This window comes from Loxodonta africana, chromosome 1 (assembly GCF_030014295.1).
Source record: "Loxodonta africana isolate mLoxAfr1 chromosome 1, mLoxAfr1.hap2, whole genome shotgun sequence".
NCBI lineage: Eukaryota > Metazoa > Chordata > Mammalia > Proboscidea > Elephantidae > Loxodonta > Loxodonta africana.
The window spans coordinates 141,984,270-142,002,792 of record NC_087342.1 but is presented as its reverse complement, the minus strand read 5'-3'; the positions used below and the strand labels follow the sequence as shown (position 1 = coordinate 142,002,792).

General features: G+C 35.1%; 1 protein-coding gene across 6 annotated transcripts in view; it reads right to left on the bottom strand.

The window, feature by feature from the left end:
* Positions 1 to 18,523, bottom strand: part of BCKDHB (branched chain keto acid dehydrogenase E1 subunit beta) — a 285,086-nt gene that overhangs the window by 44,880 nt on the left and 221,683 nt on the right. For 2 of the 6 annotated variants that reach the window (XM_023544189.2, XM_003404098.4), the window contains exon 9: positions 18,427 to 18,513. In XM_023544189.2, coding sequence (XP_023399957.1) covers positions 18,427 to 18,513 — 87 coding nt within the window. Of the gene's footprint in view, positions 1 to 18,426; positions 18,514 to 18,523 lie in introns of those variants that run through there. The other 4 variants (XR_002784887.2, XR_002784890.2, XR_002784886.2 and 1 more) reach the window with 2 other exon arrangements.

Below are 18,523 nucleotides of genomic sequence, written 5' to 3'. Positions count from 1 at the left end.
TCTGCATTTTATAAAAACCTTTTAAAAAGTGCTCAAGTTTACATCTTCAGACAATAGCTATCTTTAAAAGAAGTGACTTGTGTTCATCTTTAAGACCAAGGTAACATGTTCCCAAAGCTCCACCAAACAACTTGATAATCAACCCTAAACCAAAGGGAATTTCAAAGTCAACTACCAAGACCTCAGAATGATACATAAACAGCCTATAAAATAACTATTTTTATAAAGGCATATGAAAGAGTAAATCCTAGAGAAGCCCATAAATGAGGGAATCAGAGTTTTTTAAAAAGGCAAAAAAAAAAAAAAGGATTTTTAATTGGGAGAAATGAAGGATATGTAAGGAAGTTTCAAAGGCATTCACAAATGGTGTAAAGCTGCATCCAATTTTTCTTCTGAGCTGTTGAGACGCCATATCTGATTTTCTCACTCTGACGTTTTAGAGGTTTCTGAAACCTCCACCATCACGATTTAGGTTGAAAATAGGGTTAGCCAATTCTCCTGAAATATCACTCTAGGCAAAAAACCTAATCTAAGAGTCACTATTTCTATACTTTCTTCTCACCAACGAAATAAGCACAATTAGTAGAAAATACGGAGTACCACAGTGGTGCAAACAGTTAACGCACTTGGCCGATAACTGAAGAGTTAGAGATTCAAGTCTACCCAGAAGTGTCTCAGAAGAAAGGCCTGGCAATCTACTTTCAAAAAATTCAGCCATTAAAAACTTTATGCAGCACAGTTCCATTTGAACACACATGGGTCATCATGAGTTGGTGCCGACTTGACACAACTTGTTTACTAGTTTTAATAGAAAATATAAAGATGGTACAATAACAAGAAGGTTAGGACAATGTACAGTTAAAAATGGAGTTGAAAATAAAAAAAAAAGACCTGAAGTAAAGTGCTTATGACCTTCTTTCAGGCCTAGAGGGAAATGCTCCGCTTAAAGATATTAACAGCATCCCTCTTCCAAGGCTAAAGTTGTAAGCTCTAATCAGCAAACACTAACCAAATAGTCTCCAGACCCTCAGATTAACAACCCCAAATATTACAGTAGTTCCAAATAAAGTAATATATAATTTCCCTAGAGGTTTTACGAATACTTCATTTCTATTCCCAATTAATTCAAATAAAATAGTCACTAATAAAGCTAAAAAACATAATGAGTCCAGAGAAATCAATTAGGACAAGGCACTACGTGGCACAGACTGGTCAGCTGTACTTTTTTGATGCTGTTATTTTTACTGAATCCTTTTAGCTAACAATAGAGTAATATAAATAAAAAATGTATATGCCTTTCCAAAGTATTGATATTATCACAATGAACTTTATGTATGGATTCCAACTCATTGCAGCCTCATGTGACAGAGGAGAACTGCCCCACAGGATTTTCTTGGCTGTAATCATTATGGAAGCACACTGCCAGGCCTTTATTTTTAATAAAGTCCTGTCTATATTTCTTCCCATTAACATTTGAAATTCTGCAGTCTTTTTTAAGAATCATCTCATTTAAGCTAACACTGACATTTGTGAATCTTAAACACCACTAGTGCTGCCACCCCCACAGTTTTAAGTTTTCCAAAAAATGCCGCTTAGTCCCATATGTTCACACTGTAATGTTTGTTTCACAACAGAGCTCATGTTTCATTTTATTCCAGAATTTTGTTTCAGCGCAACCTCTTGTAATATTTTCCTTTCTTCCTGATTTAACAATGTAGCTGAGCAAAGCAACAAATCCAAAATACAGTTTAAAGCTAAACAAACGTAAAAGCACAATTTATTGTTGTTTTTAAGATTTGACTAGCTAGAAAACTCAAACAGCGCATCTTGGGTTTGCAGCGATATATAACACAGCAAACCCTGTGCTAGCTCTATTAGAAAACAGTTCTATCACCTACTTGACAACATGTGACCGTGCCACAAAAGTCAGCATTTCAAATATCCTTTCTTCCAATATATCTCATGTTATGTCACAATTACATAACTAAATCTCTCATAAAATGCAAATGTGTATAATTACTTTCTGGCATTCTCAAGAGGTCATTTACAACAACATGAGAAAAATTCTATATTTTCTTCTCATAAATAATCTCGTATAATAGTTTTAGTTATATAATTAATATAAGATATATTTGAATACATTCAAAGATACTTTTCTTAAGTTCTCACCGTGAACTCCCACACATACTTCAGGATGAATTACAGAAACACCCATAATCTACCACCTAATACAATAAATGTTTACGCATTAGGAGCTTGAGCAAGCTACAAAAGAACATCCACAAAACTGCACTCCATTTTACCTTTCATTATTTTTTTTAATGTGCCTGAAAATGTTTTGCATTCTACAGACAGAAACAATCTTTTCTTGATACATTCTACTTGCCAGGCATAATGGGGAACTAGCCAAAAAAGGACTGCTTTTCCAAAGACAACAGAAAAAAAGAGCTACATATAGCTCAATTACCATTTTTTATCATAGCTCCTGGCAGGATACAAAATAAAGTCTATTTTTCAGAGTTATTACTCCTCCATCATAAGAACGGACATTTAGTTAGTGAAAAGCTGTTCGTGTCCAAGCAGGGCAGGGCACATCTTTACAGTAAAGGAAAGTTTTCTTAATATTCACTTAGTTTCTAACAGCCTTCTGTTTTAACTAAATGGATTCCATTTTACAAATACAGAAAATGGGCTTTAAGAATCCTAAACTTGAAAAATATTTTGGATTACATAAATCAAAGAGGAAATGTTATGGTCATCAGGGACCCTAAAGCAAACCTACAAAGAAGACCCAGTTTCACATGGCTCCGTCAACTTTCTACTTAGTTTGCTGGGATTAGTTACTGCTACGTTTACAATACATAAAAAAGACTTCAGGGATCATAAGGGCTTTGGAAACACAGAGCTTGTGCAGGGTCTGGTTTCTTTATCTACCTGCTATTTAGCCACAGGCAAATTAATTACCCTCCAATCTTAATTTTCTAATTTGTAAAAATGAGCAAAGCAGTTCATTAAGAGGGTGTGAAAGTTAAATAAAAGAATATTTGTAAAGTTCCCAGCAGAGCAATGAGTACACTGAAGGGGCGTGAGAGTTACCTCCCTTTACCACCCCCTGCCCTTCAACCCCTGCTCCCCGGCTTTCCATTACGGTCAGAGCACTCAGGCCAAGATGTGTCCACACAAGACTGATGTTGCAAAGTCTGTTGCACCGTCCATCAGAACACCTGTCATAGTCAGGTCATAAGTCCTGAGTTGGGAAGTAGACAATATTATTACTGAAAACCTATACTCTACTTCAGATTCAAGCAAGCAAAGAGAAAAGCCCCAGGTAGATAATGTGGTTGATTCTCCAACTGTTAAGCCCTTCCCATCTCCCACAAGGGGCCCTAGTCTCCACAGGTAGGTGCAGGTATCTCCAAAAGGACTTCAGCCCTGCCTCCTCTGGCATCATCTTCAGACTGCAGTATTTTTCCTCATGGTAGATTTAGGATGGCTCATCAAGACATATTCAGTGACCTTCATTCCTTCTTGTAGACCCGAGTTACCATCTGGTGTCATTTTCTTTCAGCAGGAAGAATTTCCTTTAGTATTTCTTATAGTCCAGGTCTAATGGCAATTAATTTTATTTTTTTATTTGAAAATTCCTTATTTTTCTACCACTTTTGAAGAATAGTTTGACTGAATATAGAATTCATTATTGCTTTTTCTCTACCAGCCCTTTAAAGATAGCATTCCATTCTCTTTTGGTCTCTATTGTTTCTGATAAAAAGTCAGTCATCATTGGTAGTATTGTTCCCTGTATGTGATGCATTGTCTCCCCCTCCCCCAGGTTGCTGTAAAGATTTTCTATGTCTTTGGGTTTCAGCAATTTGACTATTAAATTCCTAGGTGTGGTTTTCTTTGTATTCATCTTACTTTAAGTTCTTCAATTTATAAGTTAATGTCTCTCACCAAAATGGTATGGTTTTGGTGGTTATTTTTCACAAAAATTTTTTTCTACTTCAATCTCCTCACCTTCTGAGACTTCAATTACAGTATGACCTTTTGGATAATATTAAGCTTTCTAATAAATGTGTAACTGAAGAACTCCTCACCAGCATCCAGTTAATTTTAAAAGGGATAAAAACCAATGCGGTTTTTAATTAAAAAGAAAATCCTACATTAAATTTTTGTTAAATGAGTGCTGAGTTAGTGATTAAAATGACAAGAAAATATGAGTCATGTACTACTAAACTTAAAATTCATCTGTGAAATTAAAAGTGAATTAATTTTTCTTAATTACAGTCATGCATTGCTTAATGTCTGTGATAAAACCAAAAAAACCAAACCCACTGCCGCCGAGTCGATTCTGACTCATAGCAACCCTACAGGACAGAGTAGAACTGAACCATAGAGTTTCCAAGGAGCACCTGGTGGATTCAAACTGCCAACCTCTTGGTTAGCAGCCACAGCACTTAACCACTGTACCACCAGGGTTTCCAAATGTCCATGATACCTTCTATGAAATACGATGTTACGTGATTTGGACGTTGTGTGAACAGCGTATTAAATCTGGCCCCTGGAGGCTGTTGCCCCATTGCCCAGGGTGGTCTGAAGGACAGGGCCTATGAAACAGCAAGGCGTAAAGAACGCCAGGGCCCAGGGGAGCCTGGTGCAGTCAGCACAGGTTATCTACAACCAAGCCCTCTGGTTTTCCAAAAGGATCAGGAAAGTTTCCTTTTCTGTTGTGTTTGATCCCATCCTCCAAAATATGTCTCATTCTCTGATCAGGATTCCTGACCTCTATCAAGGCATTTTTCAGAAATAACAACCTCAAGGTTGATATACAATAGGTCGGCATGCCAATAAATACAGTTTTATAGAATCATTTCAGGCCTTTAATAATATGATTTCATTTAATAAAAAGAAAGTTTACTAAGACTAAACACACTCAAATGTCTAATGAATTTCCCCAGATCCTTAACTTACCATTAGGGAACAATATAATTTGCCCTTAAGCAATTATGTCAAAAAGCCAAAACTTTTAAAAATTGTAAGTTGCTATTAATAGAGTCATTTTAGTACTTGCTTCTCAGTGGAGCAGCTAAAAAGCAAAAAGCATATGAAGTCATATAATTATATTTTCATCTTTATTTTTTATACAACAATAACCACTAGGAGCCCTGTGGTTAAAGCACTCGGCTACTAACCAAAAGGTTGATGGTTCAAACTCACCAGCCGCTCTGCAGGAGAATGATGTGGCAGTCAGCCCTGCTCTGTCCTATATGGTCACCATGAGTCATAATTGACTCGGCAGTGGGTTTGGTTTGGATTTTTTGGTTTAAACACCCAATGTGGGGGGTGCGGGGAGAACATTTTCAAAGTATTAACAATTACTTAATTTCCAACACAACAAAAAGCAAGTCATTCAATGACTCCCAGATACTTTGTCACTAACTAAAAATAAGTCACAAGCTTCTTCAAATAGCATATCCAACATTTCAAAATGGGATTTTTTTTTTTCCAGAACATTTGTTTTGACATCAACAAATGAAAATTAGGCTTACTCTTAGAGAAAATCATTTAAAAGTGTTTTATGACCATTCCCAAAACCAACTCTTCAAAGAATAGACCGGACTATAAGACATAAAATGATACACAAGACTAAATGGGCAGCTCCTACCCGGAGGCAAGATGACAAGGCAGAAAGGGATAGAACCTGGCTGAATGGATACAGGAAATTTGGAGTAGAAAGAAGGAATGTACAGTCACATTATAGAGATGGCACCTAGGGTCACATAACAACGTATGTATAAATTTTTGTATAAGAAACTAACTTGAGCTATAAACTTTCACCTAAAGCACAATAAAAAAATTTTTTTAAGAAGTGTTTTATGGATCCCCCGTTTTTTATTTCATTTCAAGTTTAGAGAAAAACATATCTTTCTTAAATATGTATCCTATTGATTTCCTCAGCTCCAACTCTAGCAAATTTTCCTCTAATAGCATCAGTAAAACTATTGTTAGTTATGATATCCTTGGTGAAAAATAACAATACACAGAAGTTTCATACACAACACCCATTCTATTATACCATTTAAGAAATCATCAGCTAAAAAGTTAATGCGTATATTCTTTAAGAGGAAAATGAGGTAGGAAGAATCAACTTCCCTTAATATACATATAACAAATACGTTGCTATCAAGTTGATTCCAATATATATACCTTATACTGACAGATTATCCACTTTAAAAATACTTTTTAAATGAAATTAAGTGATCCCCTAAATTTATTTTTTCTTAATGAGTAGCACTTTTGATCAGCCATGTGGAAAAAAAAAGAGATTTACCTACATCGAGCCTAATTCCTTTACTTTCACTCATTATTACAGGGTGCTGCTAATTCTTACCTACTAGGATGGAGGAAGCTTTTTCGTAAGCACAAATTACCTAGAATAATGCTTACACTGTCCATGGTGAGAGAAGAATTACAGTTTTGCTGTAAAGATCCACATGGTTCCTGAGGCTGGCAAGGAAAATACTGTCAGGAAGGCAAAGGGAAAGGAAGAGAAGAAAGTAAAAAAGCAGCAGGGAAGAAGGAAAGAGGGAAAAATAAGATACTGTGGCTGCCTGAATGGCTGTAACAGGTAGCCCAGTAACTTGCTCACTAACGGGAGGACTGTGGCTCCCACGGTTCAGTATAAATACTGGTTAAAGGTCTGTCTTTTTTTTTTTTTTTTAATTAAGTGGGCTTTATTAAAATGCATATTCCATTTAATTTATTAGGTAAATTGATAGCTGCATATGCAATAAAACATCCCATCATATTGGAAAATAATTTTATCAACATTTTTGAGGTACTTCGTTATTTTAATGTACCTGAACTGTGTTTTTGAAACTGATACAGAAGAGCTGGTTTTAATAACATAAAATGACTGTGTGATACTGAAATATTCATAAAACATATTCAATAGTCTGATATGCACACTTCAGTAGAAATCTATGCCCGGAAAAGTTAACAGTTAAAAAATAAAACAGAAGCTTAGAGTCAGGGTACAGAGGCAGAAAATTCTTCAGTAAGGAGCTATAACAGTAAGACAAAACTTCAATTTCTTTAACTACTAATATAATTAACCACTGGTACAAAACATAGCTGACCAAATGAGAAAAATGCTTAAAAATACAAGCAATGCCAAAAAAATGTACAGGCAACGCCACCTCTCAGAAAACAAAGACTCCATCTGACTAGTTCTGATACGCAACAATACAGGCATGATGAGTATTTTATACTATCGTTATTACAAGCTAGGATTTAATATCAAGAAATCAGAAATATATAAAATGGGCAAATGAATCCAATCAAAAGACAGGAAATAAGCAGGACTTGTTTTAAACAATGGCACAAGTCTAATTGTGGATGGTAGTTTTGAAATGTTAGTCATCTCAAGGTACTTCTTAAAACAGATATTTAGGTCCTCTGGGGAAAAAAAAAGTCAAGAATTATACATTTCAGCTAATAATTTTGAAAAACACAAATAGATTTCTTCATGCCATCTGAAAAATAACACTATCTTGAAACAGTAAATAAGATTATCTTATCCTCTAAAAGATTAAAACAGAAAAGTATCTCTTCAAATGGATAAAGGGTTAAAAACTAAGTTCTTCTTTAACTTGAAAATATAATCAAATATTCAACACTTCTCCAATCAAATCCAAATTTTAAGACATTTCTGCAAATTAAAATATTTTGAATGCTTTTATTAATATTGATAGATTTTTTTTAAATCCCAATTATAAACTAATTGCTTTCAGCTTATAGATTTCATTTTTTTCTTTTTTGACAATAAATCCTGGTTATAGCTTGTCTTAATTCTCACAAGTATTTAAATTCAAACTGAGTAGAGATTTCTTTAAGAGTACTTGATCTCAGTTTTTAACGGAATAAGATGTTGCAGTCTGCTTCTGGAAAGATTCATATCCTTGGAAATCCTATGGGACAGTTCTACTCTGTCCTATAGGGTCGCTATGAGTCAGAATCAACTCCACGGCAACGGGTTTGGTTTTTTAGGTTTAACCTCTATTTTAAATGTCTATTTTAAACTCAGGAAACCCTGGTGGCATAGTGGTTAAGAGCTACAGCTGCTAGCTAAAAAGGTCAGCAGTTCGAATCCACCAGGCGCTCCTTGGAAACTCTATGTGGCAGTTCTACTCTATCCTATAGGGTCGCTATGAGTCTGAATCAACTCGACAGCAATCAGTTACTTTAAACTCAACCACGTTTGCGCATTCCATGTTGTCAACTATTCTTTTAACAACTTTAATAAATCTTTAACACTTACCATATGGATAGACAAGAGCTTATTCAGATATACTTCCATTGTTGTAAATAGTACCATTTCCAATATTTTCTGATCAAGTGAATAGCACTGAAAAGAATGTCCTTGTACACTTTTGTGTGTAACTCCTAAGTGTGAATTACTAGAAGAATTTTTGAGTCAGAAATAGTGTACACTTTGAAGAATCTTGATACACATTCTCAAACTGATTTCCTGGAAAGATGAATCAATTTCTACATTTACTCTGTACTATCTCAACACTAAATATAATTCACTCTTAGGTGGTGTCACTCTTATGGGTAACAAATGGTATCTCATTTTTTAAATCTGCATTTTTATCCATAATGAGTTGTATGTTTTCTTCATGTTTACTGGCCATTACCATATTTTTACACAAATAATGCACAACTTCTGCATTCTTTGCTGGACACACCCTCCCCCCAAGGCATTTTCATAAGTGCCTTATGCTAATTTTTTTTTTTTAATAGCAACATGTTGAACAAGATTAGTATGGAGGCACTTATGAGGATGCCTCATGGTAGGGAGGATGTGGCTGGCACACACATAAGGTGCACACTATTTGTGTAAAAACACAGTAATAGTTCTAAAAATAATGTCTCTGGCCTTTCAAATAAAGGTGCTAGAGTTGGAATCAACTCAGTGGCACTGGGGTTAGTAACTTCCTTATTGGCATTTAAAGATGCTTAACAGAGTATGTGGAAACTGTGGTGTAGTAGTGATTAAGAGCTACTGCTACTATCTAAAATGTCTGCAGTTAGAATCCAACAAGCGCTGCTTGGAAACCCTATGAGGCAGTTCTACTCTGTCCTATAGGGTCGCTATGACTTGGAATCAACTCCACAGCAATGGGTTTGGGTTTTTTTTTTTGTTGTTGTTGTTGTTGTTGTTGTTTTAACAGAGTATGCAGACCTCTTGGGTTTTTAACACAACTTGGCTGCTAATTGAAAGGCTGACGGTCTGAGTTCACTCACAGGCATCTCAGAAGAAAGGCTTGGTGATCTACTTCCAAAAAATCACCCATTAAAAACCCTGTAGAGTACAGTTCTACTCTGACACACATGGGTTTGCCATGAGTCGAAATCAACTTGACAGCAACTAGCTGCTTATTATAGTACCCATATTAATCTTTTGTCATATGTGTTAGGAAAAACTTAGCTTTATGAGAAAAACAAAAATACCTTTCCTAGTTTTCATTCTTTTAGTTTATTTTAACTTTACAAAATTTTTTCATTTCATGCAAATACATTAATCTGTGAGAATTTGTTGAACCTGTTGCTTTTTAAAAGATTTTCTATCTATTCCAAGATCAGTTATTTTCCATTCACATTTTGTGGTTTTGCTTTCTTTTTTTTCTTTAAAGTTCATTTAGATTTTATTAGGAGGATGGAAAGGTGACGGCAGATTTGAGAGAGATTTAAAACCTGACTGCTAGAAGGACTAGAGTGGGTAGGGGAAGGATTGGGAATAGAAAGGAGGTGGTGAAGGATAGGGAAAAGTTAAGTAGCCTCCCAGGGAGGGCTTCAAATTAAAAAAAAATGGCATTTCTGGCTAAGTGAATATCATTAAGAGATTGAGCCCGTTTCTAACCACTTTACTCTTCTCCTTTCCTTAAAAGTCAAGGTTTTCAAAGAGGAGTCTACGTTCCTTATTTCAAGTCTTGACCACTCACATGCTCACCAGCCCAAATGCAATCTGGCCCCCATCCTGACCACTCACTGCCTTCAGCAAGGTCAAAAAATAACTTCCGGTTCCCACATTCAAGGTACAACCTTCAGCTTTACCTAAACCCTGGAAGCTTTTAACACTGTTGGCCATATAATCCATGGTGAAATTCTCTCCACTTGTCTTCCGTAATGGTTCTCTCCTAGTCCCTTCCTTCTCTTTGGCCACTCCATCTCAGCCTTTTTCCTCTTTTTCCTCTCTTTCTCTTAAATGTTGATGTACCTGGGGGCTTCTTCAAGAAATTTGCCCTTTTTTAGACTAAACTCTTCCTCTGTGATCATAATCATACCAATGACCTCAGCCATCACCATAAAACTATGATTTCTTAATCTTTTCCTATACCTTAGAATTCTCTCCTGAGCTCCAGAAACACATACATATCTGGCTCTTTTACAGGCCTATCTCAAGTTCTACAAGTTCAAAACTGAAATCATCTTCAACCTGTTTTCAGGTCAAAAGGTATGCTTCAACCTATTTTTTCCAACCATATTCCCCATCTCAGTAAGACAGAGGTCCCCAGGCTGTGGAAAATTCCACTGCCTCAAGCAGCTTGCTTGGCAGTCCCAACAGCTTTACATTAAAGTCCTGCTCCTTAACTGCTGCCCAAAACTAGAGAAAAATTGGTGGAAACCAGTTTAGGCACCATGTTGACATTCAGGATAACCTTTGCTCATTAAATACCTCATACATAGTAACTTCCCTGCCTCTAGGTGGAGTTTGACTGCCATTTTCTGAACATGAGATGCATGAAGTTGTAAGTAAACCCCATCGTACCTGTGTCGTATGATTAAGAATGTTGCTGATGTAACTTGTATGAACTTCCTACTTGTGAACCCTTAAAAGTAGCCTTCCCTGTCACCCTCGATGACCAGTCTTGGCAGCAACAGCCCCAACAGTTCCTTTCCTTGTGCAATGAAATAAAAGCACCTTTCTGTTCTCCCACCTCGAACTCTTATTAACTGGCTGAGACAAGTCGCACTAAGCAGAACTTGAGGTTTCCACCCCAGCAACATCAGTGAAACTGAACCTCCATTCAACAAATCGCCCAAGCTAGAAACCAAGCTAAGCCTTATTCTTGACTCCTACTAAGTCATCATCCACTTTAGCCTCTACCCCATTCCCATCTAATCGGTCAGCAAGATTTTCTATTGCAGTCTCTCTAACTTCACACCTTTTTCTTCAATCCCACTCTCATGTTCTTGTTTTGGAAGATTCTCATATTCCTCATCTGTATTACTCAAATTGTTTCTTAATTAACTTCCCTGCCTTCCTGCCTCACTCCTTTCCAATGCATCCTCAAACACAAGTGCCAAAGAAGTCTTTTTACACTATAAATCCTCTTATGTTAATCTCCTGCTTCAAATCCTTCAATTATACTTTTTGCCTGAAATAACAATAATAACAACGGTGAGCACTGTTCTTTTTTTTTTGTCATCCCTATACTTCCTATTTGCAAGAAAATTCCAGGAGGGCTGGAATTTATGTCTATATTAGCTGGCTCTACTCTGTCATACCTATTTCCTGAACTCAAAAACAAATTCTTTAGTATTACATATAAGATTCTTTAGGATGGAATTCCTACCTTCTTGTCCATCCTTACCTCCTGCAACACCCTCACACCCTATTATCCAATCATGCCAAAACTACTTTAATCCCTAGAACATGACATATTTTTCCTGCACCCTTATTCACATTGTTCCTTCTCTCTGGAAACTCGCCCAAGTTGGCCCCCAGGTTCATACTCATTCTCTAAGAGTTAACTTAGCTGTCAAGTACTCTATAACCCCACATTCCTCTGTGTACTTCTCTGTACTAACACATATGGTAATTATCTGTTTAGTGTCAACTTCTTCTAATAAACACTGTGTCTCTAGAGCAAGGACTCTATTTCTTAGATAAAATGCTCAAATTAAGGCTGCACCCAGACTACTCAATAAAGGTTGGTTGTGAGGATTATCATTTAGGAATGGCCAGTAGAACAGTGTGATCTGCATACTGGAGTCATAAAGAGATGTGAGAAATTACACTGGAAACACTAGGTAGGGCAGATCAGGATCTTGAATGCCAACCTAAAGATCTTATTTCTATAACCAAAGTAGATTCATTGGAGGTTTTCAAACAGAGAATAGACAAAATTTCATGTGTGTTTTAGGAAAACAATGATAGCAATTTGATGAGAGCCTAGGGGCAGATATAAGTAAGGAGACAGTTAAAAAGATCCAGAAGAAAGGAGGAAAAATAATGAGTTCATTTTGAGACAAGCTGATTTCCATAAACTGGCAAATATCCATTGGTTGATGTCTATCTTGTCTCACTATTTCATATTAAAAATCTTCCACATAAACCATTTTATCATACAAATTTCTTATCACTACTATAATTAGCAAGAAGTTTAAATTTGAGGTTGGAGGCTCAAAAGGCAGGTCGAGTCTTGAAGGTTTAAAATTTGAAGGTTTCAAGAATAGCTATGCAATTGGCTACAACCTCCCAGGAATGAACAGGGAGGAGGAGGAGAAGAAAGCTGATGGTGGAACTTTGGCAGCACTTGACACTACCAAGCAAAGGAGAGGAGACATAGGAGGAGACAACGTATGGTCAGAGCAAGGAGGAGTTTTAACTACAAACAGTGATAGAGCAACCGTGTCTATGAAGTATCTCTAGAAACATTTAGTCTTTGGTTCATATCTATGGGAATCATTGAGTTCCAGGGTGGTACAAATGGTTAATCATTGAACTACTAACCAAAAAGCTGGTGGTTCAAACCTACTCAGAGGCATCTGGAAAGACAGACCTGGATATCTGTTTCCAAAAGGCCACAGCCTTGAAAACCCTACGGAGTAGTTCTCAACTGCACATATGTGGTCTCCATGAGTTGGAACTGCCTCCATGGCAACTAACAGCAACAACAGCATGGCCTTCAAAGCTGTTCAATAGGCTTCAGGGCAAATTTGCATTTTAAAAGTCCCCCCTATATCTTTACACTCTATGTTAAGTTGCTTATCTGATGCTATTGCACCATTTAAACAGATTTTAGCATAGCAGTATACTTCTGCTTGTTATATCTGCTGCTGTTATTAACAAAGGCTTTGCATCAATACTTAAAAAAAAATGAGTTTACAAAATAGCAGTATTTATCTGATTACTGCTCCGATAGTTTTCTCCGATGACTTCAATTTATCAACATGCTAATTTTAATCAAAGAAGTCCTGGTGGCAAAATGGAGTCCTGGTGGTGCAGTGGTTAAGAGCTCGGCTGCAAAAGGGTCAGCAGTTTGAATTCACCAGCCACTCTTTGGAAGCCCTATGGGGCAGTTCTACTCTGTCTTTCAGGGTTGCTTTGAGTTGGAATCGACTCCACAGCAGTGGATTGGGTTTGGTTTTAGTGGCACAGTGGTTAAGTGCTCAGCTGGTAACCAAAAGATCGACAGTTCAAAACCACCAGCCACTTTGCAGAAGAAAGATGTGGCAGCCTGCTTCCATAAAGACTACAGCCTTGGAAATCCTATAGAGCAGGTCTACTCTCTCCTATAGGGTCTCTGTGACTCGGAATCAACTCAACAGCAGTGAGTTAATTTTAATTAAACATATTTCCCATGAAGGTAAAACCAAAAAACTTCCCCTCTACTTCAGATTGATGTCTTTAGACAGAATGCTTGTAAATTTGATAATTAGAAGTTTGTAAGAAAAAAAAAAAATCCTTCTGTATCAACCTTTCTAACACGAAACAGCAAGAAAAGCAAAATTCTTTTACTTGAACGTTAGGAAATTTCGCTTTACAAAGATTCATGTAAGCCCTATAATAATCCTTTTAAAGTATTAGAATCTGCTTTAAAAAAATATATGTCGGCATGCACAATTTCTGAGTTCTTATTCTAAGAAAAGAGACCGCACAGAAAGGATGGAACAATGGTATGAAAAATTATCATCCTTTCCAATTGGACTTTTTATTGCAGACTTATTGCTTCCATGTGTTTAAAAAAAAAAAAATCAAACCTTTAAGCCAACCACAGTCCCTAAAATTTTTGGCGCTCTTATTGAGCACTGAATCCAGAAAAAAAAAAAGAAACCATTTTTTTATTATCACACAATCCTATCAGAGTCAAGATTTATTTTATCATTATGGGAATGTGTTGCAAATTAATAATGGTTTCTACAATGCCTAAAGAAGTTATGCTATTTAAAGCTGTGACAGATATGACAAATTATTTGATCTTAATATTTAAATAAATAATGCCTATTTTGAATATTGTATTCTAGAACATATAATATAAATTATTTGGGGGAAATATTAAAATAGATGCGGTTAACACATTCTTTTTTTTGCACAGCAAAGACATTCTTTCTGAAAAGCCGTAGTAACATATAGCCGATGAATACAAACACCACAAAAAATGAATTCATATAATTTTCTGAAACAATGAAATCTTTGCTCAAACTCTACAGTGAGAAGGTCAATGGATTACTTAACTCTGGTATCTTTGCCCTTTTCCACAAATCAGGCTTCACAAAGAACCACATCTCCAAGTTTCAGTATGTGTCAAATGAAAGAAAAGAAGGAAAAAGTTCCCTCACCCCAAAGTGAGAACAGATGGGAATGTAAAATTAGATGCAAAGAGACAGTGAAGCTTTGGATGGCTGACCAAGAAATCTTCCCCAAAGCGGGGCCAACTATACCAGACTTCGGGTTGTTCTGCCTCCCAGTTAACTTCCAGATTAAATCCAATAGGCATGCACAGCAGTCCTTAGATGAGGTGCGCTGTTTTTGATTTTTATAAGCATTTATTTCTCCCTTTATAAATTTTACAAAGAAATTACTGATAAATATAAGTTTAAAAAAAGTTTATGTCTAATCAATTTAAAGCAGTCTCTTGGTCACATGTGTGAGTTTAACATTACTTCAAACTAAAAGTGTTAATTTTTTAGATAATGAAATAAATGGCTTTATGAAAAAGAGGCAACAGGAATGAACAAACTTCAGATGTGGGCACTGCGCTCCCTGTATGATGAAAGAGCCATCTGCCATGAATTAAAGTATTATGTAAATAAATTATGAATACATTTTATATTCATTCTTTTCATATTTTATCTGTATAACTAAAAGTAATCTTTTAATAGTAATGCTGGTAATACTTCCTATACCTAGCAAAAAGATATGTTTCCTTATTTGAAATTCAATTTTATATAGCATGATAGAATTTTTCTATCTAAAAATACCAACTATAAACTTAAAGGAACACTATAGTGCTGTATTTTCTCTTCAATATCTTTTTTTGTTTTTCACATAGGTAATATTTTAAAATGAGTAAAACAGAAAAGGAACTTCTCAGCTTTGAATGCATTTAAAAGAGTAATTTTATTGTTAATAATTACTCTCTTAAGATGTTATTTTAAGAACAATTTTATAGGATTAACCATGAACTTTTAAAAACTACTAAGATATCTTACAGAAAATAGTGCTTGTGGAACAGTTTTGTTTTGTTTTCTTTTTGGCCCACCTTCATATACAAAGTACATTCACTGGTGCAACAATGAGGATAACTCACTATTTTAATCACCAGTACTTAAATTTTCAGATATTCTCATTCACAGTTTCAAAGTTTAATGAAAATTCTCCATGCCGTTCAAGAAGGTTGGCTTTCAATATCTTAACCCTACTTTTTCATTTTTAATCTTACAAAGTATACACAACAAAAAAGAAATACAGAAAAATGAATTGTTCCAAATGGTGAAAGCAACCATGCCTCCCACTCAGCGATTCCAGTTTAAACAACCCAAGGCACTGGTAACGTGATACCAGTTTCACTTATAACAATAGGGAACAATGCCTTCCATAGAATAGATGCTCAGCATAGTACTTCACATTTAGTTGAATATGTGCATTGAAATATTACTGAAAAGCAGATTTTATTTAGATTAAATTATATGTAAGAGTTACTACTATAAACGAAGAAAAAATCTCTCAAGGTGTCTAGCTTTTTTATTCCCCTCCCATATCAATCTGTAAAAGCCTCAGTAGGCAAACATTTGGAGATACTATGCTGATGTAATTTTATTAAATTTTATTTTCTACGTTTTCCATATGTGTAAATAAAATCTGAATTAAGCAAAAACTTTGTGCATCTTCACAATCATAATCACATTCATCCTCATAATAACAAAGCCAAACTCTACATCCTCAAAATATTAAATGCAGATTCCCCTACAAATTTTACAGTATTGCCTTAATTCATTTTGTGGTTAGTTGGTTGAATAATTTTTAACATGGAAAACAGAAAATATTTTATAATGAATCCAAAACTTTTATCTTCTTCTTGGGGCAGGGAGAGCTTTGAATAAAGAAAATATACATGCACACTGAACATTTACTCAGGACTCCTTTTCCAGGCTTAGATCTTCCACTGTCTGTATCAACGGGGTAAGTCACAAACATGCTGGATGGCAAATGCTCACCTGAATAGGGCTGCTTCAGATGAGCATTTGTCAAACTACAGACTGCAGACCCCTGCGGGTCTATGGGTATATCCTTGGGAGTCTGAGAAAGCTACAATATTCTAGATGATGCCACTGACAACTTTTACCACTGATTTTTATCACATAATTTCTGGATCTAATTTTGAGACTGTGTTCATGGTCTTGTTGGTGTTAACTGACTCTTTATAGTGGCTACAGTGTTTAACTCTTAAATACAGTGTTTCTCAAACTGAGATTCACAGATGCATTCTTGGAGCCTGTGAGATATTTTTCCACAACATGAGTCAACAAAAACATATTATTCAAAAGAGACAGTAGATTAGATAATTTTCTAACCCCCTTCCTGTCTGAAAAACGTTAGATTCTAGTCCAATCTACCAATAATTTACAAAGAAAAATTTTAAAAGCACTCTTAAGAGAAAGCAGACTTCACAAGCGGAGTTGTAATTTCTAACTATGTTCTACTTTTTTCCTTCTACATTTAAATGCAAATGAAATGTCTGAGATAACAATAAGATAGCATTTAGTGGACAAAATGAACACAGCTATTAACGTTCTGTTAGCAACAGTCACTATCATTTCAAATGGTAGTAGACTTCAAATTAACAAGAAGTCAAAATCCGGTTTCTTTTCCCAGTTTTGCCTCTGACCTGAAATAAAATCTTGATATTATAGTGATTTGATCTTGCAACTTCCACTTTTTACAAAATTAGTATAGCACACTACTCAGTGAATAAAATGCATAATAAAAGGAGATACTCATGCTACCTAATGGTAAGCAGGAAAACAACATATCTACAGGACTCACATATTTGCTTTCTTTAATTTTGGTAGTGACTATACATAACATGTAAAAATAACACTACAATTTTGTTTCTGACAATATAATTATAAATTATTTTGATCTAGCTTTAAATATATTTATATTTAAATTTGCTTCACATCATTTAAAAATATTCATAATTTTGCTAATTAGCACTTAAAATATTTTATTGGTAGAAATCACTGTTTACTAATTAAAAGCTTAAAATAACCTATCATTACTCAATATCATATTTTATATCTAGCTATTTTTATTAACCATACAATCTTAAGGAATGCTCTACTTAGATGTATTTTAATAATAAAAGCATCTTAACACCAGCAAAGTAAAATATTTGTAAACTGTAAAGATATTCTAAATATTAAATAGCCTAATTAAAAAATGCATATACATTATATTTAAAATAATTTCCAATTAAAAATAAGAGAAAAAGAAACTCCCTTAAATTATTCATATCTGTGATACAAATATAAAAAAAATTTGTAAAGAAAAAATCCCCCAGAATGCGGTATGTAGGATCTTTTCAGATGTAGCATCTTAAGGGGTTATTTTAAAAAAGAATTGTTTTTAAACCATTTCTAAAACATTGCCAATTGTACAACATTATTTGGTCGTTAATTAAGCTATTAAATGAAATTATTGGTTTTTAAATTATTTACTTAATTTAAATTATTGACTTTTGGCAGATTCATTTACTGTAAGGTGAAGGCTGTAAAAATCAAAGGTCAATTTCAATTGACCTTTTTCAGAACAAGCTTACGTTTTATTGAAAGCAAAATACTCAAAAAGATTTTTCTTTTCACATGGACCTAGTAAACTAAATGTTTAGTTGGCTTATAAACACATCTTAAACTTTCTTCCCATAAAGGATATTTTAGCTTTTATTCTTTTAAGATTTCTTTTCTAGAAAATGTAATTAGACCATTAACTAAAGGACAGTTCCATGGAGTCAGAATGGGGAAATGTGTATTTCCATAAAGTATATACTTTTACATATTGTGATAAGTAATTTTTCCTCCTGGAAAAATGTTTACAGTAGCACAAACATTAGAATCAGTACCGAAAAGTTACTCTACCTGAACTGTAGAGCTGATCTCCGATGCAAAGCCGCCTGTCAAGGGAGCCTCGTGACTTATCAGCAGCCGCCCAGTTTTGATTACAGACTGAAAAAGA